This window comes from Vipera berus (genome assembly GCF_964194415.1).
Source record: "Vipera berus genome assembly, chromosome: 4".
Taxonomy (NCBI): domain Eukaryota; kingdom Metazoa; phylum Chordata; class Lepidosauria; order Squamata; family Viperidae; genus Vipera; species Vipera berus.
Genome location: NC_138206.1, coordinates 99097406 through 99124962, shown reverse-complemented (window position 1 = coordinate 99124962; position 27557 = coordinate 99097406). Strand labels below are relative to the sequence as shown.

Here is a 27557-nt window from a genome sequence, read left to right as displayed (position 1 = left end):
TAACAGAGTTGGAAGGGATCTTTGATGTCTTCTAGTCCAACCCCATGCTTAAGCAGGAAACCCTATACCATTTCAGACAAATGGTTATTTAACCTCTTCTTAAAAACCTCCAGTGTTGCAGCTCCCACAATTTCTGGAGGCAAGTTATTCCACTGATTAATTGTTCTAATTGTCAGGAAATTTCTTCTTAGTTCTAGGTTGGTTCTGTCCTTGATTAATTTCCATCCATTGCTTTTTATCCTGCCTTCAAGTGCTTTGGAGAATAAGTTGACCCCTTTCTTTTTTGTGGCAGCCCCTTAGATATTGGAACACTACTGTCAGTCATAAAAAGAATTATGGTTGTAATTTTAAATCTGTTCCTTCCATTGGTTTTATTGTTGATTTTTTATTTGGAATGTCATTATTTTTCTTCCATAAGACTTACTTTCTTCACTGTTCTATATTTACCTAGAAGGAAGATGAATTTAAGATAAAAAGAGTTAGAAAAAAAATAGCACAGAAAAATATTGTTCAGTGCTGGCTTTCCCATTTTGTTGACCTATTTATTTTACAGTAAGATGTAAAATATGATAGACTTGCCTTCAGTTATTTGCACCTTCCTCTAACTGCTGATGGCCTCTTTTACTAAGCAAGTGCAAGATAGCGTTCTGTACAACAAATTCATAGTTAATTATTTAGGGAAATGCTAACCTTCCTGTGGGCAAATTCAAAGAAGTCAAAAGAGAATCAACAATCTTAAGGAAAAAAAAATCATTGAGGAAGAAGCGGAGGATAATTACAGATAGTGATAAATATATACTATAGTCCCAATAAATAGTCCAAAAAAGCCTTTCACACACTTTTCCAATGTGTGAACTTAATCTCCCAGAATTTCTCAGAATTGGAACTTGCTGAGAATTCTGAGCTGACACAAAATTGGAACACAATATTGTTAGGAAAGTATATAGTATATAGACTAATGGCGTGATGAACTAAGAAGGAAAGATACTACAGAAGAATATAAACAACAGTAAACATTTTATAGAAATGAAAAAAGGGGCCCTAAGAAATATGGAAGAAAAAAAGAAGTCATCTTATTGATGGAAAATAAGTTAGCTGTTTAAGATTTATACATATAATACAGCTGGATAATGCAATTCTGAAAAGATATTACAAAACATCTGGGTGGATGAAATAGAATCCTTGCAATAGCCTTTTAAAGGAGTACTTACTTTTCCAGGATCACATGACACATACAGCCATTCATACTGTAAAAAGATAAAAGTTGCATTAAAGCAGCAGTCCTGCAAGTCAAGCTGTGTAGTGGCTTGCCACTGGTGCAAGTCAAGCTACACACATGCATGCCAGATTGCTCTTTGCACAAGTTGAGCTGCACACATGGGCTAGCCATCCACTCACGTGGCCCAGTTCCAAACAGGCCATGGCCCAGTAGTGGTCCATGGCCCTGGAGTTGGGGATCCCTACTTTAAAGAGTAAGAAGCAGTTGCTGTCTTTGCACTACCTCATACCTCCAAGCAGTGTTCAGAATCGCATTCTAAGCATCACAGACAATAAAAGCCCACTGTTTGATGGTGTTCTCAGTGCCATCTATGAACAAAGATAGATAGATAGATGATAGATAGATAGATAGATAGATAGATAGATGATAGATGTTAGAAAGAAAGAAGAAAGAAAGAAAGAAGAAAGAAAGAAAGAAAAAGAAAGAAAGAAAGAAAGCAATTAAAGAGACAAGAAAGAGACAGGTGTTGAGGCCAGATTACATTACTTTTATTAGATATTCAGTTCAAAATTGTGAACTAGCCAAACAGCCTACTTGTCACTGATGTGCACAGCAGGGAAACTCAACTGAAAGATCTTAGAATTTTAAATTTTAAGCTTAAGAATAATAATCAGAATAGCTGTTTGGGCATAACAAAGTAACACCTGGGTAGTGTTCTATTCACGTGCTACAGTTATTTGTGTCCATGCTAATGCTTACTGACATAAAGTGGGTGATTAAAAAGAACTTACTTATTTTACTTATTTTTTTACTTATTTTTCTATTTTCTAAATTAGAATACATAGGATTTGTGTAAAATTATTTATATGTGGCCTATTCAAAGTCAGCTGTATCAGATCAGCTTATCAAATTGAGTATATGGTGTATGGAGTCTTTGGTGCTCTCTGAGCGTGCTTGTTTTCTTTTAGATGTTTCATTGCCCAAGTAGGTAACAGCAGCTACAGATAATTGAATACCCAGGAGTTTTATCACCGTTGGTCTTGGATGGAGTTGCACTACCCCAGACAGATCTGGTTTGTAACTTGGGGTCTTCTTGGACTCACAGCTTTGACTCAAAGAGCAGGTGGCTACTGTGGCCAAGAGAGCTTTTGCCCAACTCCACATTGTGTGCCAATTGTGCCCTTTCCTGGACAGGGAGACTCTTCACTTGGTTACTCGTGCCCTGTTGATTGGATTATTGCAACATGCTGTACATGGAGCTACACTTAAAAAATGTCCAAAGCTTCAGCTGATGTAGAATGTGGCCACGCAAGCCATACTGGGTGCTTGGAGGGCACATGTAACACCCTTGCTCCATGAACTGCACTGGGTATCAGTTTGCTTCTGGGTCCATTTCAAGGTGTTGGCCATACCTATATGGTGTAGGGCCAGGATACCTACAAAACTGACTTCGCCCCATCACACCACCCATCTCAGTCATTCAGGAAAGGAAGGCATGCTGCTGGCCCCATGAGTGAAGGAATTTTATTTGCCAGGGTATAGGAATAGAGCCTTCTTTGCCACTGTCCCTGCATTATGGAACATCCTGCCCCCAGAAATGAGAAAAGCCCCCATTCTCTCGGCTTTCCACAAAGGGGTCAAAACTTGGCTCTGCAGCCTGGTTGGGGGGTGGGGCACAGAGGACCATGAATTTTAATAATGTCATTATTCTATATTTTTAAAAAAAAACAATTGAATCCTAACCTAATTTTAATTTTAATGTTAATTTTTATAAGTTGTTTTATTTTATCAATTATATTATACTGTACACTTCCCAGAGCCACTCTTTGAGGGAGATGTGCCATTTAGAAATATGAAATATAAATAAATAAATAAATAAATAAATAAATAAATAAATAAATAAATAAATAAATAAAAATATGCCAATTCATAGAAGTCATTAAAACAATGTTATTAATATTTACTTTTGTATAAATGCATTCTACTATAATTAACTAATAACATATAGGGGATCAGTACATAGCAATTATTAATAATTATTCTTGATGGTTTTAGCTAATGCTATTTTATTGAGCTGACCCAACCTGAAAGGCAAACATACCGCTTCGTCTTCATACTGATTTTGAATCTATGTAGAAAGAAAGGTAATTTACTCACACTGTAATTCATGAATCTGAACGCAGACTACATTTTCTAGTGTTACCTATTGTTACCTATCAATTCTTATGAAAAAGTAAAAGCCACGGGCTTAATTGAAATATAAGAAAAAGAGTGGCCGTAGTACCTTGGTTTTGGTATTACCATACTGGGATGAATACTACCAAGTCCATTCATTACCTGATTTTAAAAATTGTAGTAGAAGAAGAGGCAGAGCCTGGGGCAAGGATAGGCAACCTTGGCTCTTTTTTGACTCATGGACTTCAATTTCCAGAATTCCTGAGCCTTCCCCTGGCCTGGGGGCATAGTGAAGAGAGGAATCAGCTTGGAGTCATTAGGTTTCCACGGGCGATCCAACTTCCAGCCCACCTTGAATTCTTATTTAGAGTTGACTATTAGTGGACTATTTTCTTGTGTATAGGCAAGAGCAATAAATCAGGATCCAATCTGGGTTGTGGTAGTTTAGGAATCAACATAGGCCTGTATAACCTCAAAAGGAATGTCCTGTAGTGCCCACCTCTGTGAAGAGCAAGCTTCTCAATACCAGTAATGTTAAAATATATATTAATTGTTTACAAGACTCTTTGATAAAGAATTGGACTACTCTGTATTAACCAGTCAAGAATTTAAATAGCTTTCTTAAGAGTTTGAGGTAAGATTAATTTCAGTGAATGTTTTTTCATATTTATTTGATGTGTCAATTTGCTTAAAAGCAGTTGACTGCCAACTTCATTAAGGAATAGAAGGAGCAAATGAATCAGTGGGGCTTGCCCCACAGTTGACATATTTTAGTTTAATATTCATAAGTGTATTAATGTGATTTGTAGTTTAGTATTACTATGATTACTTTAAATGATATACTCAAAATTAGATCCTGGGTCAATAGAAAAATAGATAATTTTTAATGAAGGGTTGTTGTGATGAAAATAGGAGGAAGGCGTATATTTGCCACTTTGAGTTGTTTACAAAAATAATAAAGATAAGATATAAACAAGCAAATAAATAAATTTGTAGCTAAATAAAAATGGAATAGAATCTAAAACATATAGTGAACACGTTGTAGATGAACACATATCTATCACAGTGTTCCATGGAGGGGTAGCAATGTTATAAAAAGTGAAGGAAAGGAGTAAGAAATAAGCAAAATAAATTAAAGTACGGTATGTGATAATAAAAAAGAAAATATTAATTACTTAAAATAGTATCATTCACTATCACTTTCAAATCTTGAAAATCTTCCTTATTTTTACATCACATACGGCATTGATTTTACTCTTCGACGCTATTTGAAGATTTCAACAACTCCATCCGTGCTTTTCCCCTTTCTCTTGACCCATGTATTTATTTTGCAGTTCAGTCCTAATTCATTCTCTGTTAGAACAAACCTCAATATATATCTTCCTTATTTATTTATTTTATTTTATTTTAATTCCATTTATATCCCGCCCTTCTCCGAAGACTCAGGGCGGCTTACAAGCTTAGCAGTAGCCTTCATTCTATGTATATGCCTGCTTATTAGGGCTTTCATACACCCCCCAAGCGGCATTATTACAAAGTCAGCTTAATTGCCCCCAACAATCTGGGTCCTCATTTTACCTACCTCGGAAGGATGGAAGGCTGAGTCAACCTTGAGCCTGGTGGGATGCGAACCTGCACTAATTGCAGGCAGCTGGTGTTACTTAAGGCGGCATTAGCCCACTGCTCCACCAAGGCTCTTCCTTACAGATCACTCACTTTCATATTCAGTCCCCATTCATGGTAGCTGTCAGTCTCTTCTTATTCTACCACATGTGTTTCTGAAGTAAACATTTCCTGCTATATTCGTTTTCATTTTTGCTGATATCATTCTCATAACTGTATAATAAAGTTCACAGCAGAAGAGTCACATTCATTGCCACTTCCTTCAACATGCAGTTCTTACAGGAAACTTCACACTATCTCCTAACTTTCTAAAAGCCAAGATTAATTAATTAGGGGAGCCCAGGCTGCTAATGGAACCTGATATAGGCAAGTTTGGAGATTGTGATGTGTGAGATGTGTCAACTTTTGTATTTTGTATTTATTATGTTTATTCCAATTATACTTTACATTGGTGTGTGTCATTAGCTGTCCAGAGTGATTATGCTTAAGATGGGTAGCCAATTAAATTTTTCAAAGAAAATAATATAAATAAATATTCACAATTCTTAAAATATTTCCATCCATTTCCCTATTGTTAGTGGGGCTGGGATGTCTGAGGGACCTCTTCATCTGCCCATCCCACCAGATGCAAAAGAATGTTAGTGGTTCCATCATCCAGGGAGCTGGCCCTAGATGGCAGGCCATTTTGGATGTGGCGGCTGCATTGTGAAATCTCCTCACACACCCACCCACCCACCCCCGAGATGAGATTGGCCTCATCACTTCTGAGCTTTTGGAGGTCCCTCAGGCCTGGGGACCCCAGGGCATGGGTGAGTTTGTGCGTTGGTACTGTTATTACTGGCATCCCTTCATCTATTATTTTCTTCTTTTGTTTAAATTTGCTTTTATAGTTTTGATATTTTTAATAATTATTTGAAATAGTTTTATGTAATGATTGTTTTATATTTATTGTTTCATTGATTGTTATACTGCCCAGAGTCATTTTCTGTACAATGGGCAACCATAAAAATTTTATAAATAAATAAATTAATTAGTAAACATTCCAATAAAGTACATTGTTGCATCTACTTGCTTATATTTATTTTTCCATCAGCATATAATTTGCAATAATTTTCATTATGAAACACAACTTTGTCTTTGATATAATTCCTTTTCAGATCTATATTTCTTATTGCACATACAATTTGCCTAACATTCATTGCAAATCATTTGGTTTTCTGCTAATAATATAATGTAGTTTGCGTGCCAAAATGTACAGAGATTCACAGCTCCAATTAATACATTTCTACTATCACTGCAAACATCCCCTTTTCATTTATTCATAGATACATTAAATAGCGATGGGGACATTACATATATTTGTTTTATACTATGTAGAACGCTGAAACATTCACTAAAGCATTCCAGTTTTGTAGTCATCTTGTTACTTTTTCCTTTGTAAAGGAAAACAGTGATGGCTTTCTTGTAATTGTCAGACAGCGGTATAGTCTTTACATGCACATTAAACAAATTGCACAGCCACTTCATAAGCAAATCTATATTTTAATATTTCATCAGTTATCTACCCCTGCAGCCTTACCATTTTTCCAATATATGTGAACAGTACAGATTTCATTTTCATCATTTTTCCAGGACACTAACATTTATAGCTTCAGTTCAGTTCCACTCTATGGAATGATAACACTATTATTTTCATAGAAAGCTCTAAAATACCCTTCCAATTTTAGCAGAAATAATTTCATTAATTTTTCTATTCCATTCACTTGGCTCTAGGCCCCTTGTTCATCCCTTTTCACCCATTTCCAAAATAATTATTTGAAATTAACATCACTACATTTTCTGTGCTTTAACCGTTCCTTATTTTCTTTAATCGCATTGGTTGTAATTATCTTTTCCCCCTCTATATAAGCACTATATAATATATTTCTCTCATCCTCATTTTGAAGCAGTTATTCTCTCTTTTTCATAAGCAGTTTCTTCATTCCATCAAGTATCCTTTTTAGGCTTCCCATTAGCATAACTTTGCACTCTGTAACATAATTCTTTTTACTCCATTCCAAACAGTTTCCACTGTTGCCAAGGTACCATCAAATAGTCCATGCGTTTACTGATAAAAACTCATGTATATTAACCAAAATATTGGAATACATCTATATAATCCCTTTATTTTAAAACAAATGCAGTAAGCCAGTTGTGCAAATGCTGGATTATGAATCAAATGCTGGATTAGAAAGCCAAAGTATTTGTTATTGGACAAAATGCCAATTCTATACTAAATAGTAATGGAATGTTTGCATTTTTTTCTACTATTATGAATATTCATAAATTCAAGTATGTGATTTTACATATTTATAAATGTATTTATTCATAAATGCAAGTCATAAATTTATTTTGGTAGATTTATAAAATTTAACATTTAAATTTGAGTTTTAAAAGGTGATAGTAACACTGAGGCATTACTATTATTATATATCACTTTAATTTGAATGACTCTAAATGGTATAGAGTTAGAGCAACAATATTTATTTATTTTTATTTTTAATTTTAATTCCATTTATATCCCGCCCTTCTCCGAAGACTCAGGGCGGCTTACAAGCTTAGCAGTAGCCTTCATTCTATGTATATGCCTGCTTATTAGGGCTTTCACACACACACCCCAAGCGGCATTATTACAAAGTCAGCTTATTGCCCCCAACAATCTGGGTCCTCATTTTACCTACCTCGGAAGGATGGAAGGCTGAGTCAACCTTGAGCCTGGTGGGATGCGAACCTGCACTAATTGCAGGCAGCTGGTGTTACTTAAGGAGGCATTAGCCCACTGCTCCACCAAGGCAATATGCAGTATATTGATATACAATATAAATGTAAACAATACATTAAATATAATAATTTTACATAGAAGTCAAATAAACTGAGTTCTTGACTTTTAAACTTTTATTCATCTTAAAAGTAACAGCACCAGCTCAGTGAGAGAGGTTGAATCAATTCCTGTTGTTTTGTTGATGGGATCTCAACATGAGTTCTACAGTATTTTTCATAAGTCCCAGAAATATTTCGGTGCTCTTTGATTCTGAACGGTGCACTTTCAATTCATCCAGTAACTTTAAATTAAGTTAAAAAAAATACGCGTTCCCATTCTTAACTTTAGGACTTGTGGTAAATTGGTAAAGTCTGTTTCACTCTATTTTTTGTACCAGTCTTATTGAAAAAAACCACTCTCACTACTTAATTGTAAGAACTAGCAGCCTGTTTTCCTCTCTCTGACTATAGATGTGTGGATGTATTATCCACAGGCAGCTTGGAAATTAACTTTTTATCTCTGCCTTATAAAAAACGAATAAGCCAACCTTTAATCTAGAAAACACTTCGGAGCATTATGTTTGGTGGTTAATGGAAGAGTATTTTATTCAGTTTAAGTATTGATCTCTGATTAAAACATTGGGGGTTTTTTGTCTCTTTACAAGACAAAACCATAATAAATGTCAGTGGTTCTTGAAGAATATTCATTTCTTTTTTTATTACATAAACTGATATAAACAATATCAGGTTTCTGATAAACTGGTTGGAGATCATAAGTGTAAACTTGAAATGACTTAGAAGCTCCCATCATTATGATTCCTAATAAAATATACCCATTTTTAGCAGTTCAATGGATCTTTGTCTCAGATCCAAAAGACCAGATTTCTTTTTTGGGTCACTTTGGATTTCAATGTGTCAGACAAAAAGGTTTAGCAGCAAGGAAGCAGAAGCTTGTTGAGCTGCAGACCATGGGATAAACTTAGGAAAAATAAATTCTGCAGCCTCTCTTTATGAGAAAGAAAGTGACAAATTTAAAGTGAAAACTTGAACATTTCTTCATGATAACACAATTGTTCTGATAGAAGAGAAGATATGCAGTTCAGGACTGAACTGTGAAGTCTCTGGTGCTGTCTGAGCTTCATACAATTGTTATGAAAAAGACAAATATTTCATTCATTCATTCATTCATTTTATTTTTATCCCATCTTTTATGTTTATAAATAACTCAAGGCAGGAAACATTTCTAATACTCCTTCCTCCTGTAACAACTCTGTGTAAAAAGGCATGTTGTTGAGCTGAAATTATTTAACCTATTTGTAGATGTAAAAACATAACACAATATTTGTTGAATTTGGCAATTCAGCATTGCACTATTTACAGGAATAGCAGAAGGAAATGAAAGATGGGTGTGCATTGCCAAAATACCATGTACAATAAAATGGGAAAGACTTTTAGTTTGGCACACACCATACCTTAGAAATAAATATTGATCCTAGTTGTTGTATAATTATTGTGTAGGATATATATTACAAACTGCTGGCTAAACTATTTGGAAGATAGATGGATTCTTTTTTTGCCAGAACATTGGCTGTGTCATATTTTTCCCCTTCCTCTATGGCAGTTCTATTTCAGTCTGTCAATACATGCAAATGTGAAATGATATGCAGGTAATCAAGTGGTTCATTTCCATATTTTGTGCAACTCACACAAAGAAGAACCACACACACAGTATATGCTCTCTGGCTATGCTAACAGCATTTTGAAATGATGCTTTTGCATATCTAACCAGAAGGAATATATCACTTCATCTCATGTACTCTGAAACGTTCTGGCAATGAATAAATGAAGTTAATAGCAAGTTAAGAAACCTGCCACTCTACATTATGGAAGATGCTTCCTGTATATAACAACATAACATTGGCTGTTTTTCAGAATGTTGTAGTTAGCGTTGCAAATTAAGCTGCTATCTACAATCTATCTGCCCCTTCCAAACTCTTCATGGATGATCTAGGACAGTGGTTCTCAACCTTTTCTTCACCCTGGATCCTCTAAATACCTTTTGTGGCCATGGATCATGACCATGAATCATCAACACTTAACTCAAAATTTAAATCATAACATTTCTTCAAGACTTTGTGAGTCTTCTGTGATGACATCATGGACCCCCAGGAGTTTGTGGATCACAGGTTGAGAATCACTGATCTAGGACATTTTATTTCTATTGAATTTTCCCAATAGTTTAGAAATTAAAATTCTAAAGGGATTTGAAATGGTGTAGCTAAATCAGGAGTGTTAAACTGGCAGCCTGCGAACTGGCTGCTTCATACGGAGGCCGTGCCCACCCCAGCTCCGGCAGTGCAAAAAAAAATCAATCATGATATGTCGCGACACGTCACGTGACATGGCGAGTTTGACACCCGTGAGCTAAACGAATTGCATTCATTCCTATTATATAGGTAGAATTGTCAGGTGGGAAAATGGGTTGTTTTCTAGCTTCCCAAACTTTTAAGTCAGTTTAATTCTCATAGCTTTGGGATATAAATTGAGTTATGAGAAATTATATGAAGCTGATACATGAATGAATGATATAGGCAAAAAGTATATCAATTTGATGACAATTCCAATATAAAGACTGAATATTCCAAATTATTTTTTCTCAGTTACAGACACTATTGTATATGTCTATCTTTTATTATTTGTTGTTCTACTTTAGTCAGAAGAAATGTAATCAACTGGTGTACATATATTTCTAAATTACTAATCATATTAATGCAGAATGGTTAAGATTCTGTACAATTTATAAACAAGTTGATAAATAGATCTGGCATTCTTCTATATCTTTGCCCTTTTGGAGGTGACTAAATTAAAATGGATTACATGGTTTGATTTTCATGGATTACATGGAATGATTTTCATCATTCCATGCATGACAGTTTTAGAATCACATACTTCCATGAGTGATGGAGATTTTAAGTTACTTACTAATTATACCCTTGATAGAAATCTACAGAATATTTTGTATTTCCTGTTAGAACTGATTAGAAAAAATAATACAGACAGTTCCATTGAGATTGACATTATACATTGTCACTATATGGGCCAGTACAACAAGGAAGTATATTCATTTTTTGAAAATACCATTTGTCAACATCTTTTTAACTCATACAACATAAAAACTAGATATCAGTTCTACTAAGCCGTTCTACTCAGTAAGTATTTATTTATTTAATTATTTAGTAAGTAAGTATCCTTTTTAAATAGTTTTTGTATAAAATGTATATTACGAAAATATATATTAGTAAATAAACTACCAAAGTCATGGAATCATACTCTTCTGTATAATTTTGTGTTTAACTAAGATATTTGCATATTTAATAATTAAAATTTCCCCCCATTTTTTTAGATTTAAAATATTTCTTCTATTTCATGAAGTTTCTGACTCTCATATATAGTGAGACAATTGCAGTCTCACACACTGCTGTTATATATTGTAGAGAGGTATAGAGATAGTTGGTAAAAAAAGCTTTCAAGATTCTGATATACAGCCTGTATCAATAAGAGTATAGTATTAGTTTGGTATCTGTTTCCTAACCTGGTCTACCTTAGACACCTGAGATATATCAAGCATGGGGTAATGCACAGTATATGACTGATGAGAAGAGCCATAAACCTGTTTCTATAGCATGCACTTTATCATATTTTTGTTAAATGTTCTAAAATAGAAGAGTTTAAAAATAAAATATTGTTCAATTACTAATAAAAAGTAAAAGATCTGAAAACAAAATTAATACAAATGCCTTTTATTTTCTTTTGGCACTCTACATGCAATAACATGGACTTGCAATCTTGTTAAAGATCGGTTTATGTAACATTCTAAGATCACTAAGTTACATTAGTTTTGAAGGTCATCATTTAAGTCTTGGTTGCATGGAAATGATGGGACAGTGGAATTACACTGAATTTTGCTAAATCTTGTTTATAGCGTTTGGAGAAAAATAGAATCTTATTAAGCTTACTCTCAGACAAACATTTTTGCTGATTGAATTTTTAGCTACTACAATTTAAAGGTAATATCATTATCTTTGATATGTTTTACATGCAAAAGTGATGAGTTCATTCTCTGGCATCGACAGGAATTGCTAGGAAACACTGATGTCTCTAATCTTAGAAAATGTTATTTAGTCAGTATTGAATTAATTGATCAGATGAACTAATAGTCTGTTATAATAAGACAACTTTATTTGTAACAGAGTAATTATTGTGTCATATGAGCAAGACTACGATAGAATTTGAACCAAATTCTATAGAAATATAAATCTGGCACTTTAGCTGATAGGTCCTTTCAATAGCTAATTAACTATTTTGAGCAAATCTGTATCACAAAAGCACTGTATTTTCAAACAGAAACCAAAGACTGATTCCAGTATTATGTGTGAACTTTTATTATTACAACAAGGCTTTTTCTGCTGACTACATAGTATACACTGCATTTAGATTGTCAATTTTTAAATAAACTTTTTAAACCTATAAGCTGGTTTGATTCCTGAGTGGAATAAGTGGTTATTTATTTTATTCATAATTGCATTCTTGATTGTGGGAGTTTCTTTAAAATCTAGAGTTAGCAATAGGAAGAGACATATACTTATGTACCACTTCACAGTGTTTTACAGCCCTCTCTAAGTGGTTTATACAGAGTCATCATATTGCCCAAAACAATCTGGGTCCTCATTTTATTGACCTCAGAAGAATGGAAGGCTGAGTCAACCCTGAGCCGCTCAGGATCAAACTGTTGGCAGTTGGCAGTCAGTAGAATTAGCCTGCAATACTGCATTCTAACCACTGCATCACCACAGCTTTTAGGTCAACAAGCAATTGAACTTAGCAGTAAGCTAGAGTGTTCCAAACACTTAGGGCCCATTAAGTTCACAGGATATTTGGGAAAAATCCCACCAGATTAAAATACACTTGGTATTGCATTCTGACTTCATTCTAATACAAAGATTGTTATCAAATTGTCATATCCAGTGTCTGTTAAATTTAAGCTGCATGATGTTGACCTTAATGGTGTTTTAAATATTTGTGTGGGTTTAATTTATTGTTAACTTTTTTTGGACATTGATTTTGATGGAAATGGGAGAGGAAATCATTTAATATTTAATGTTCTTTGGTAAAACTGTGTTCATTATTAACTAATCAACTTACCAAATGGTACCTTTGTTAACAAATTAAGCATCTAGCTGGCCATGGTTGGCCTTGAAAAACTAAGCCAGATCTAATTGATACTTCAATGGGAAACACCAAGAAATACCAGACTGTAGGCTAGAAAAAAGGCAGACTATTTCTATATTACTGTTAAGAAATTGATGTGTCTGTTCATGAAAATAATTAAAATCATGCAATTATTGAACAAAAATAAATTTTTCTTTCCTTAGTTTACATTATTCATTCGTAAATATGGTCTCATTTGAGTCAAGTTTAATTTCTCATCTGTTCATGAAAAGGTCAGAAATCAAACTTAACTCAAATGAGACCATATTTATGAATGAATAATGTAAACTAGGGAAAGAAAATTTTATTATTGTTCAGTAATTACATGATTATTAGCATGTTCAGCTTATGCTAATTCTTCTACTACATTGTAATAAAGAGTATCTACTCAGTTTAATTCTTAGAAGCATTTAAAGAATATTCCAGAGCAAGGGTAGGACCTTCGGGGGGAAAAAGTCATCTTTAGATAAAGGTTGACAGGATGCATTGCATTTAGTTTAATTTTTGTTGCAAGAATTTAAAAATATGTATGATGTACTGTTGTGCATTTCGTACAAGTAACAGGATTTGAACAAAAGCTGGTGAGCTGTAACAGGTGCTGTTAAGAGAAGAATGAGAAGTAACTTTGTACTAGGAAATGGAGATGAGTAATTGAGTAAAAAGCCTCTATTTGAAAAAGCAATTAAAGTTAAGATTCCCCCCCCAATATTTCTGTATTTCTACTTCATAAGAGTCTTTTTTATTGCTAAGTATGTTTCCCAGTGTTAGACTTTGCCGTATCTTATGAGCCCAAGAACCAGCCAATGAGTTCTATATACTTTCATTGTCTTACAAGTAAACAATTTCACCAAAATTTAGCTAATTTTCTTTCGATTCTGTGGGGCAGAAGAGTGAGATATTACTGTGATGTTTTTTCTGTACAGAGATGAACCAAGTGTGCAAAAACCTACATAGTGCACCTCAACATAAAAAAAACTCCTAATACGATAAGAAAAATGTTGTAATTTTTCATCTGAAGCCATTGACAATTCACAGGATATTAGTAATCAGCTGATAGAAGACTGGAGTACCGAACAATTGTCTATTTATTATTACCTCTTATAGTTATTATAAACTGTAGTGGGAAAACCTTTTAAAAATGTCCAATTAACTTTTCATGATAAAACACTCTTTTTGCCCATTTCATTGCTATTTTGGATCTAAAATTGCATTAGCTATTTGATTGTACTAGCTGAAAAGCAGGCTTTAAATATAGCCATGTGTAGAGAGTAAAGGAAGATAATAATGCTTGTTAGATGGACAGCTCTATAAGTTAGGTTGGCAAATAAATAATGAAGGAGAAGCATTACCTAGGCAAAAAGAGGTGAAGTGTTTTAAAGTTCAGATAACAAGATAACATTCAGAAAAGCAGCTGATGCAGATACCTCTTTAAGTTAGTGATGTATAAAAAGGAACAGCACAATGAGACTTGCAAGTTTATAGCCAATCCTAGTAAAAGTAGCTTTAATCTTCCTGTGGAGTTGATTTCCTGGTCAGGTATGCCTAATGGGGCAGACACCTGGTTCTAATGTACCTTATTTCTGAAAGAAAGTTATAGAGACATCTTATGTAAATGTATTGTGACTAGTGATGATATATGTTTGTCTTTTCAGATCCCCAGCTCAAGGGCATAGTGACCAGGTTATATTGCAGGCAAGGCTACTACTTGCAAATGCACCCAGATGGAAGTCTCGATGGAACCAAGGATGACAGCACTAATTCTAGTAAGTGCTCTAAGAAACTATTCATTACCTACATACTTACACACACACACACACACACACACACACACAATGTAGAGTTAATCATTCCAAAATGAATATCCATCATTTGTATGCCTTCTGTGTTTTTTTATGGCTCCTGATATGCCATTTTAAAAATCATGTCTCTGTTTCATATCTGCTGATGTCTTCAGAAAATGAAAAGAGCTCTTCTGCCTCACCGTAATCTTTGAATAAGATTAGAGAGTGCTCTACTCCTGTCTGCCAAAGATGGGAGAAGCAATGCTCCAAAAATACATTTCCTCAGTTTGAATTCTTCAAATACTGCTTTCTTCTTCAGCAGTCTTTGCTAAAATCTAATGAAGGAAGACTTTCTTATGATGGCCTGAAATCATATAAAGAAAAGTGATCATTACCTAAGAATTGCCATGGATAGAATGATCACACAGCTCTATCAACATTTTAGAATAATAGAATAACAGAGTTAGAAGACACCTTGGAGGTCTTCTAGTCTAACCCCCTGCTCAAGCAGGAAACCCTATAGCATTTCAGACAAGGGGCTGTCCAGTCTCTTCTTAAAAGTCTCCAATTTTGGAGCACCCACAACTTCTTAAGGCAAGCTGTTCCACTGGGTAATTCTTCTCATTGTTAGGTAATCTCTCCTTGGTTCTAGTCTGGTTTTCTCCTTGATTATTTTCCATCCTTTGTTTAGCAAGGAATCTAGTACTGATTGTTTTATGAAATAGTTGTAAGGGTTATTCAATTAATTTTTTTCTTTGAATTTTCCCAAACTGTTATATAGTTGCTAAATATCATGATTACATGTCTATTAAGCTGACTTTGTAATAATGCCGCTTAGGGGGTGTGTGAAAGCCCTAATAAGCAGGCATATACATAGAATGAAGGCCACTGCTAAGCTTGTAAGCCGCCCTGAGTCTTCGGAGAAGGGCGGGATATAAATGGAATTAAAATAAAATAAATAAAATAAATAAAAGACATTTTCCCCTTATTTCTAAGGTTTGTTTTAGGCTCTGTTTCTCAGGTTTTTCTCATGCTTAATATATTTGTGGATGTAGTTTTTCTGAATACTAGGATTGATATCCACCTCAAAATGTACATTCAGCATACACAAATTTATTTATTGATTTATTTATGGATTTATGTAGCCACTTAGCTTGTAAAAATGTAACTCTGGGTGGTGTATAGTAAAAACAATACAATATCCTCGGCAATGAAACACACAAAATCAACAGAGATAACAAATAAAAAGTCAGGGCACATCACTATATCCTCCACCTTTCAATTCATCTAACATCTTGGCCCAAACGCCAAGGAAACAGACAAGGTCTTCAAAGACTAGCAGGGTCAGGATCAAATTTCTGAGGGGAGATATTTCCATAGGACAGGTGTCACAACAGAAAAGGTACTTCTCCTAAATCTCTCCTGATGGCATTAACTCAAGAAGAGGCTCTGCAGCAGGCCAATTCTGCTGAAGCATGCAGAGTGGCAGAAAGATCTAGAGACAGACAATCCCACAAATATCTTGTGAACCATGAAGGGCTTTATAGGTAACACCTGTCACCTTGAATTGTATTTGGAGGTCTACTGTGAGCCAGCACAGTTCACTAGCTAGAGCAGGGGCAGGCAACCTTGGCTCTTTTATAACCAGTGGACTTCAACTCCCAGAATTCCTGAGCCAGCCATGCTGGCTCAGGAATTCTGGGAGTTGAAGTCCACGAGTCATAAAAGAGCCAAGGTTGCCTACCCCTGAACTAGAGGTATCAGATGGATTGCCAAGATGGAGAAATTATTTTGTTATGTGATGAATGGCTGTACCACACTGTTTGTTTGTTGCACTATGTCCATACATGAAAACTAGTAATTGAACCAGAATCTGACCAAAATACAAATGTATTTAAAGGTAACTTAAAGCTCCTTCTGCAGTAGTCTAAGAATATATTTGAATTTTGTTGTTTTATTGTTCTCTTATAATATATTCAGGGTCAAAATTTGGCCTGGGTTTGCACAAGTCAATGTACTGTAAATGGCTATGGTGTAGTTCAATGGATGTGTGAACCTCATGGCCATTGAGTAAAACATGGCTTAGTGCAAGAATGAACATTTTTTTTGCAGTGTATGGGATAAAAAGTTTTTTTTAAATGCTAAAGTATTGTTCTTAACTTTTCAATAAAAAAACCTCTTCAACAAAGAAAACACTGCCTTGCTGTCCCTGGAAAGACTGTGATGATCAAAAATGGGCTGCAGGGGTGGGGGGCTGGGGTTCACATTCCGATCAGAAGCCAAAAGTGGCCTCCAATTGGTGTAGCAGGTTTTATGAACACCGCTCCTATTACTGTAAATGGAATTTCATTTCATTACCTATTTTATCTATCATGATAGTGTATATAAAATGCTATACGCTATGCTTATTATGTCAGCAATATTATTTCATTTATGTCTTTGCTTCCCTGTGATAGATCTTCTTTATTTTTACAGCATTGTTCAACCTCATACCAGTGGGACTTCGAGTTGTTGCTATCCAGGGTGTAAAAACAGGCTTGTATATAGCCCTAAATGGAGAAGGATTCCTTTATACATCAGTAAGTTGTTTATTATAGCTGTTGGTTATAAAGCAAAGCCAATTCAATCATAGAGCTATACCTTGGGATTCCTACAGGAAAGACAAAATAAATTCAAACGATGTATTTTTATTTTAAAAGTATTCTGTATTAACCTAGTAAAAATGGAAGGTCATAACTAGGATAAGAAAATTGTTTGACATACAGAAGGCAATTTAAGGCAAACTATATCAAACTACATTGGAATAACAATGTTTTGATTTCAATATTTTGAGCAGAATAAATGATTAATAACTGTATAGTTTTCAATTTGGAAACATGGTGAAATGGTAATTTTTAAATACAAAACACGCAGACTGTTTAATGTGATTTATTATGTTGGTATGCCTAGCAGATGCATATTGTTTCTATGCCTTTTTCTTATTGAAACATAATATGAGGTTTTATTTGTACAGTATGATTAGTAGAATTGGAACCATTCAAATCAGCATAATTAAAATCAATTAATAGGTTGACGTCGATGCACCAGAAATATATTTTTCTAGTCCTGTGAGAATGGGGAATGACTTCCACAGCTAAGAAGCAATAGAAGAGAGGGTCTTATTCCATATATTAGATAGATAAGAATGGGGCCATCTGAGTTCATCGTGGAAGAGCAAGATTCACATTCTTTTAAAAGTCAACATCAGCATCTTGAATTAAACAGCAAATAAACAGATGATATAGATGTTCCACTGTACCATATTCTCTCTTCCTCACATCATTTAGCAGCTTGACCGTTGTAGTTGCCATTTTATGGCACCTTTAGGATAATCCTGAAATCAAGGTGTTATGATCAAGGCATGGATAATTATCACTAAGTCTGATTGGTTCAGGAAAAGTCACAGTTGGCACATTAGCTATATGTATGCAAGTACACTCATCACAACTATTAATAGCAAATCTGATAACAGCTGAAGATCAAGGGAAACTCCTAAACTGCAAACCTGCTCTTTCGAGATATGTGCAAGTCCATGCCAGACACATTTCACCTCAACCTCCAAGTCTAGTTTTCTCTTACCTCTTCTTATCTGAATTTAATTTCAGCTTATTTTTATCCAGCTCTATTATCAAAATTAATCATTATGCAGAGATATTAATTGCTGCTTTGGGGTTTGATGACAGAGAAGAGTAGAGATAATCTCATCAGTCAACTATTTGTAACTAACTCTAAAGCTCTAGACAACGCATCTTAGCAGTTTCATGTAGCAGTAGTAGACAGGGCAAGATATAGATCTCTGAGGAATTCTATACAGCGACCATCAAGTTGTTGAAAAGTATTCCTCCAGCACACCTGGGTATGTCTTGACAAAAAGCAGAACCATTGCAAAACAGTGCCTCCTAGACTACAAATTCATAGAGAGATTCCAGAAAACTAGCAGGGTTGCACCCTCACCCTCAATTTCCTATCTAAGTCACAAAGAGATGACCAAAGCAAGGCTCAATATTAAAAATATTTAGCCTGATATCCATGGGCACCCATGACAATGCTGAAATCAAAGATATACTTGTTTAGCAAGGGACCCAGTATTAGATTTCCACCAATGCAATGGGATTCTCTCTTGTCTTCTTTGGCCAAGTTCTCTTCTCTTTTGTTATTTAGAAGTAGATAAAGTGGTATCTTGGTATTCAACTGCTTTGAAACTCATCAAATTTGATACTTGACTGATTTTAATGTGAAAATTTTGTCCTGGTACTTATTGTTTGTTTGGTACTTGATATGCAAATTAGAGCTTGTTAATATCAGCTGCCTCATGACTCACTACCCTTTCAAGCCAAAACAAAGGCTTATCCATTAGTCACTTGGTTTGTTTGGCACTCGTTTTTAGTACTCGTCGCACCTCCTGGATCCAGTTAATGATGAATACTGAGGTACCACTATATCTGCATCTCTACCAGTGAACTATAGCTGCTTAATTTTGAGATGCGATTGCCTGTTGCCAATTATGAACATGGCATCATATAATTGCTAATCTGATTAAAGTTGTATGCTTACAGGACTTTTCTGTTTAGTGGGTCCCTGCAGTTTGCACACCATAGATGCTTATATATGATATATGCTTATATCTCCTCTGTTTAATGATATAGACATAAACACTAACTTTCAGCAGTGCCTGCCATTTCATAGCATATTTATTTATTTATTTATTTATTTATTTATTTATTTATTTATTATTTAGACTTATATACCGCCCTTCTCCCGTAGGACCCAGGGCGGTTCACAAGGCGATTAAAACAATATAACAATACAAAAGTTAATAACAAATTAAAATAAATTAAATTATCCTTAATTAAAATCTAAAACCCTTAACTCTAATTTAAAAAACCCAATTACAATAGGTTAAAAATTAAAAGTTCTCAGTCCTGGCCGGAAAGCTCAAAGAGCCAGGTCTTCAGGTCCCAGCAGAACGAACGAAAATCTGGGGCAGTCCTGAGCTCTACGGGTAACTGGTTCCAAAGGGCAGGCGCGCCCACAGAGAAGGCCCTCCCTGTGGGAGCTCACAGGACGAAGGGAACTTGATGCCGGCAGCAGGTGTTCCCTCAGATATCCCGGACCCAAGCCATTTAGGGCTTTATAGGTCATCACCTATATGCTTTAAAGAATATGAGCTATTAGAAGAGATATTTGATAGTTCCTTATGGTTTCTACATGTCCTGCCTTAAAATATATGCTGAGTTGCTACTGTAATGATTTATTTTATTTAAATGAATATTAAAAATAGTATGAAGTTCCTGTTAGCCTTCATATTCATTTGTTTGGCATAAATGAGGATGTTCCCAAAGTTAATTAGAAGGAAATGTTCAAATGACTTAATTCTCATCAGGGTAAAAATTTATCTTGTACAGCATCTCTGTATTATATACTGAAGCATGACATATGTAGTGTCTACATTTTTTGTGGAACGCTGTGTATGGCATGAAGGAAATGAAACAAAATATATATTATCTCATTTGAAGGTAGGAAATATTAATTTGCCATTGGCTTCTTTGTTTCTGTCAATAGAATTTACAGATCTAGATGCATGCATGTTTGTATTTATATTTCTATTCTCATTGTATATACGTTTGGGCATTTTTAAGGTGGTTATCAATTTGACCTTCATATCTCAGTAAGGTAAAGCCTCTGTAAATCAATGCTAAGAAGATTCTTGCTTTCAGGAATCACACTAAATATAAAAATGTGTTGTGGCAAGACTGGGCATGTAAAACATGTGAAAACAGAATAGAATCAACACTGAATCAACAGATCGAATGCATGTTATAAACTAATATTTTTTTTGCTATCCATTGGTGCCAGTGTGATTTTAAATAATATTGTTCTAATATTTTGCATGTCATGTTTGCTATTTAGAATTGAGTATGACGAAAACATAGGTAGACTAGCATATCGATTAGCAGCTGCTATGTATTTTTTGATGGCTATGAACTAAAGTGGTAGTGTAGAAGGTCTTTTTTCATGTCTGAAGGTCATCTGGAGTGAGATTTCATCTATAATAAACGTTTTCAAATACTTTAAATAAATAATGCAATTTTCATGAGGCTGCCTTCAAAGTCTACCTGAAACTGCACAAGTTCAAAATGCAGTTACGTGATTGTTGAAGAGCTAGTCCTGATTCAGCAGTATCATATCCTTCTTGTGGGGGTTATTTTGGCTATTGGAAGATTTTCAGGGTGGACTCAACTTGTATGACAGCCTATCTGGCTCAGGTGCTTTACTCTTATGGGTCTGCCTCCTCCAAGCAGATTCTCTGTTCTTCTGCATGCTACACAGGAAACATTCTTGGTAAATTTCCTCTCCCAGCAACATAGAACCAGCATTATGGAGAAGACCTACCTCTATATGCCTATGGAGGTGCCAGGTCTATGGAATTGTCTACTGTATGGTAAAAATGGCACTCTCGTTAATAGCATTCTTAAAGCAGATTAAGACTATACTCTCTTTTTGGAGCTTTTGGACAGTAGGCTAAAAGAACAATAATCATTTGTTAAGTGAGTTTTGCCCCATCTTTATGACCTTTCTTGCTACACTTGTTGTGAAACTCAGCAGTTGTTACATTGGTCACATGTTTGCTCAGGTTGGTCTATTTTAACGCTAGATCCGTAGTTAACAAAGCTCCCCTCATCCGTGATCTGATCGAGGAGGAATGTGCGGATCTAGCGTGCATCACGGAAACTTGGTTGGGTTCGGAGGGAGGGGTGCCTCTCACCGAGTTATGCCCGCCAGGTTTCCGGGTGCTGCACCAGCCACGGGCTCAGGGCAGGGGTGGTGGGGTGGCAGTGGTTATTCGGGAGACTTTGTGTCCCCGGGAGGCCACCATTGTCCAGATGGCCGGGAGTGAATCCCTCCTCTTGAGATGTGGTCCTCGGGTTCAGTTGGGCTTGTTGCTCACATACCTGGCGCCCAGCTGTGTGGCAACAGCCCTGCCTGAGCTGCTCGACACCCTCTCAGAGTTGGCGGTGGAGTTCCCCAGGCTTATAGTCCTGGGTGACTTCAACCTGCCATCACTGGGGGGGTCGTCGGAGTTAGCTCGGGAGTTCATGGCTTCCATGACAGCCATGGGCCTGACCCAGGTTATTGAGGGCCCTACTCACGAGGGGGATCATACTCTCGACCTGGTGTTCCTGTCTGGACAGTGGTTGGATGATCTGGGAGGGGGTTCTCCGTCCATCACCCCTCTGTCATGGTCAGATCATCACCTCCTGAGGCTGGTTTTCCGTCATGCCATCCCCCGCCGCTGGGCGGCGGAACCGACCAGGTGGTTCCGCCCCAGGCGCCTAATGGACCCGGATCGGTTCCAGAGGGCGCTTGGGCCGATACCTATCACCCTTACCCACAGCCCAGTCGATGCTCTGGTGGAGGCCTGGGAAACGGCTGCCACCAGGGCACTCGACTGTGTTGTACCCATGCGACCTCTGACTCGGCGCAGATCCCGTTGGGCTCCATGGTTCTCTGTGGAGCTCCGGGAGATGAAGCGTCGGAGACGAGGTCTAGAGAGCGGTTGGAGATCCAGCCGATCCGAATCCGACCGATTGCAGTTAAGAACCTTCATAAGGTCTTATCTTGCGGCGATAAGGACGGCGAAGTCTAATTACTTTGCCGCCCTTGTCGCGTCCGCAGATAATCGCCCGGCCGCCCTGTTTAGGGTGACTCGCTCCCTCCTTAACCAGGAGGTGAGGGAGGATCCCTTGCAGGGACGAGCCGAGGAGTTTAGTCATCATCTGACGGACAAAATCGCTCGGATCCGGACCGGCTTGGACTCTGACTGGGCAGAGTCTGATGTGGAGGAATCAGGCGGTCTTGAGCACGCTATCTGGACTGAGTTCGACCCTGTTTCCCCTGATGATGTGGACAGGATCATGGGGAGACTGAGCTCCACCACCTGTTTGTTGGATCCGTGCCCCTCCTGGCTAGCTTATGCGGCTCGGGAGGGAACACGAGGCTGGTTCCATGCAGTGATAACTGCTTCTTTGAAGGAGGGTGTCTTCCCTGCCGCCTTGAAGGAGGCGGTGGTGAGACCCCTCCTCAAGAAGCCTGCTTTGGACCCGGCTGTTTTAAACAACTATCGTCCAGTCTCCAACCTTCGCTTTCTGGCGAAGGTTGTTGAGAGTGTGGTGGCGCATCAGCTCCCTCTGTTCCTGGAGGAAACTGATTATCTGGACCCGTACCAATCGGGCTTCAGGCCCGGACACAGCACGGAGACGGCATTGGTCGCGCTGGTGAATGATCTCTGGAGGGCTAGGGACAGGGGTTGCTCCTCTGTCCTGGTCCTATTAGATCTCTCAGCGGCTTTCGATACCATCGACCATGGTATCCTGCTGCGGCGTCTCAGGGGGTTGGGAGTGGGAGGCACCGTCCTACGGTGGTTCTCCTCCTACCTCCAGGGCCGCTCGCAGTCGGTGTTGACAGGAGGGCAGAGATCCGCCCCGAGGTCTCTCATTTGTGGAGTCCCTCAGGGGTCGGTTCTCTCGCCCCTCCTGTTCAACATCTACATGAAGCCGCTGGGTGAGATCATTCGTGGTTTTGGGGTGGGGTATCACCAGTACGCTGATGATACCCAACTTTTTCTTTCCACCCCGAACCAACCCAGTGATGCCCTCTCCGTGATGTCCCGGTGCCTGGAGGCGGTCCAGGTCTGGATGGGGAGAAACAGGCTTCGTCTCAATCCCGCCAAGACTGAGTGGCTGTGCATATCGGCGTCTCGGGTTAGCCAAGTTATTCCACCTCTAATGATGGGGGGTGAGGTGTTACCCCCCGTTGATAGGGCTCGCAATTTGGGCGTCCTCCTGGATTCACGGCTCAATTTTGAAGATCACATAGGAGCCGTGACCAGGGGGGCTTTTGCACAGGTTCGCCTGGTGCGCCAGTTGCGTCCCTATCTGGACCGAGACGCCCTACGCACAGTCACTCATGCGCTTGTGACCTCCCGTTTGGACTACTGTAACGCTCTCTACATGGGGCTGCCCTTGAAGACCACTCGGAGGCTTCAACTGGTGCAGAATGCGGCCGCGCGAGTTGTAATGGGGGTTTCCCGATACTCCCATGTAACACCTCTACTCCGCGAGCTGCATTGGCTTCCGGTTGCCCTCCGGGTGAAATTCAAGGTGCTGGTTATCACCTATAAAGCCCTACATGGCCTGGGTCCGGGTTATTTGAGGGAACACCTGCTGCCGGCATCAAACGCCCTTCGCCCAGTGCGCTCCCACAGGGAGGGTCTGCTCAGGGTTCCGCCGGTGAGAGATTGCCGGCGGGTGACACCCAGGGATAGGGCCTTCTCAGTGGGAGCGCCTGCCCTCTGGAACCAGCTGCCAGTAGAGCTGAGGACTGCTCCCGACCTTCGATCATTCCGCCGGGGCCTGAAGACCTGGCTCTTTGAGCTCTCGGGCCCAGGCTGAGGGGAAAATTTTAACTGGGGTTTTAATGTACAGGGTGAATTTAATGCTTTTTAAATTGGTCTTAACTTTTGTATGCTTTGATTTTTAATTCCCTGTAAACCGCCCTGAGTCCTCAGGGAAAGGGCGGTATACAAATGCAAATATTAAATTATTAAATTAAATTAAATTAAGTAAATCTGGTTTACCCATTGACTTCGCTTGTCAGAAGGTCGCAAATGGTGATCACATGATCCTGGGACACTACAACCATCATAAATAGGAGTCACTTGCTAACTGTCTGAATTTTGATCACATGACCGTGGGGATGCTGGAATGGTTGTAAGTGTGAAAAATGGACATAAGTCACTTTTTCAGTGATGCTATAACTTTGAATGGTCACTAAATGATTTGTTGTAAGTCAAGGACTACCTGTACTTTGAGTCATAATTCATAAAACAGTAATTATTGAAATGTTCCATAAATCTCCATGGATACTACAATCTTTTTTGTATAATATCTTTATGATGCCTCTGCACAATTTCCTTCATCACTTCTTTTTCTACAGATAGAAGTATCTGTATTGAAATATCCTTTCTTTTAACCAAATGAAAATGAAAATCTTTCCACAAGAAAAGCATCATATGAAAGTTCAAGGCATAAAATGTTTGTTATTATTGCTTAAGTCCTAAAAACATTATTATATCAGAATCTTGATCTTCACATTAATGAGTATATTTGTTTTTTTTATCTGCATAAAGCTTAAAGAGAAATATTCTAAAAGGGAACTGCCTTATTATTCACACATGATTTCCCATTTAGTTCTCAGGGATGGATGATCATGATTTAAAGGAATTTTAATACTGCTAGAAATGGTGAAATAATGCTCTTTGAGAGAAAGGTCATTTTTATTATAATAGATCAACTAATATAAGTTAGAATCAGGTCAATACAGTTTTTTCTTTAGTGGTTATTTACTATTTCTTTGCTTAAGCCTGGTTTTTAAAATACAATTCCAAACACTTTTTTGAATTGAAGGCCAAGATTCAAGGGAGTTTTAGTGAATTTCTAATATTGAATATGTTAACAGGACAAGTTCAAGTCGTCTTTAGTTATATTGGTGAACGGGCCAGGATTTAATATGTATGTATTTATTTAAATGACTTATATAATTGACTTATATAGCCACCCATGTACCATAACCCTGGGTAGCTCATAGAACAATAAAAACATAAACACTGTAAGAACCACAATAAAAATTCTTAAATGCCCCAAAAGCAACACCTCCCCACACATCCATATCCAACTCTTCTGGTCTCCAGCCTCTTGTATCAATGCTTGTGGCAAGAATTATCTCTTCAAGATTCTTGGAACCAGTATACAAGTTAAATGGGGCCATATCACGCATGTAGCTGAGGTCAGCTTTTGATGGGAAGGGATTCTGTAGGTCAGGGGTCCCCAACCCCTGGTCTGTGGACCAGTACTGGGACATGGCATGCCAGCAACTGGTCCACACAAACAAGCAAAGCCTCATCTGTGGGATGCAGGCAGCACACAAAACCACACAGCCTCCGGTCCGTGGAAAAACCTCTTTCCATGGAACTGGTCCCTGGGGCCCAAAAGGTTGGGGACCTCTGCTCTAGATGTTTTTTTAAAATAATGTGTCTAATTTAGTTATGTGCTTACATTACAATTTTCATGTTTTTAGCCTTTTTAATAATATAATACCCATTTGTATCATCAGAGATGCCAACTTGTACTTATGGTTAGAGAGACACTGTGGCTCACAAAAAAAGATCTCGCATTTGTTCTATGCATATGGAGAAGTCATAGAATGAATTCTCATCACTTTCAAGAGAATGAATAGCTAGTAAGGCATGAGATAATAATAATAATAATAATAATAATAATAATAATAATAATAATAATAATAATAATAATAATAATAATACCACCTATGCAAAGAAGCTGAAGAAACAGTGGACCACCTGGTAAGCTGCTGCAAGAAGATCGCACAGACTGACTACAAGCAGCGGCATGACAAATTAGCAACAATGGTGCATTGGAAGATCTGCAAGAAATATCATTTGCCTGTAAGCAAGAACTGGCGGGATCATAAAATAGAGGAAGTAATAGAAAATGATAAAGTTAAACTGCTCTGGGACTTCAGAATTCAAACAGACAAGCACCTGCAACATAACACCCCGGACTCATACAGCAATGAAAATTTAGTGAAGATCAACACTTTTGGTTAGGATCCTATCTACAAAGGAAGACAGCACTAATGACAAAGTGTGTGCAAGAGTCAACAAAACGTGGCTAAGAAGGAAGGAAATCATTGGAGTGCTTTGCGATTGACACATGTCCATCTATCTAAAATCAAAGGTATATAAAACAATGATATTTATTTATTTATTTATTTTATTAAATTTATATACCGCCCTATTCCCGTAGGACTCAGGGCGGTTTACAGGGAAAATTAAAAGCATAACTTACAAAAATTAAAATCAGTTAAAACGATTAATTAATTCAAGTCCCTGAAATTTAAAACTAAAACCGAATTAAAATTAAACCCCTCAGTCTGGGCCAGACAGCTCGAAGAGCCAAGTTTTCAGGTCCCGGCAAAATGAGCGAAGGTCGGGGGCAGTCCTAAGTTCCGTGGGAAGTTGGTTCCATAGGACCGGCGCGCCCACAGAGAATGCTCTTCCCCAGGGAATAACCCGCCGGCATTCCTTAACCGGCAGTATCCTGAGAAGGCCCTCCCTGTGGGAGCACACAGGACGATGGGAAGTTGACGCTGGCAGCAGGTGCTCCCTTAGATAATCCAGACCCAAACCATTTAGGGCTTTATAGGTCATTACCAGCACCTTGAATCTCACCCGGAGGGCAACCGGAAGCCAATGCAGCTCGCGGAGCAGAGGTGTTACACGGGAGTATCGGGAAACTCCCATCACAACTCGCGCAGCTGCATTCACCAGTTGAAGACTCCGAGTGGTCCTCAAGGGCAGCCCCATGTAGAGAGCATTGCAGTAGTCTAGCCGGGAGGTCATGAGCGCATGGGTGACTGTGCGTAGGGCATCTCGGTCCAGATAGGGACGCAACTGGCGCACCAGGTGAACCTGGGCAAAAGCCCGCCTGGTCACGGCTCCTATATGGTCTTCAAAGCTGAGCCATGAATCCAAGAGGATGCCCAAGTTGCGAGCCCTATCGACGGGAGGTAACACC

The 27557-nt window shown here is 37.8% G+C and overlaps 1 protein-coding gene across 2 annotated transcripts in view; it reads left to right on the top strand.

Moving 5' to 3' along the window:
• The window catches only part of FGF14 (fibroblast growth factor 14), a gene marked incomplete at both ends in the record, with an annotated part of 344004 nt that overhangs the window by 227346 nt on the left and 89101 nt on the right, over positions 1 to 27557 (top strand). For both annotated transcript variants that reach the window (XM_081326833.1, XM_081326834.1), the window contains 2 exons: positions 14737 to 14847; positions 17341 to 17444. In XM_081326833.1, coding sequence (XP_081182959.1) covers positions 14737 to 14847; positions 17341 to 17444 — 215 coding nt within the window. The remainder of the gene's footprint in view (positions 1 to 14736; positions 14848 to 17340; positions 17445 to 27557) is intronic.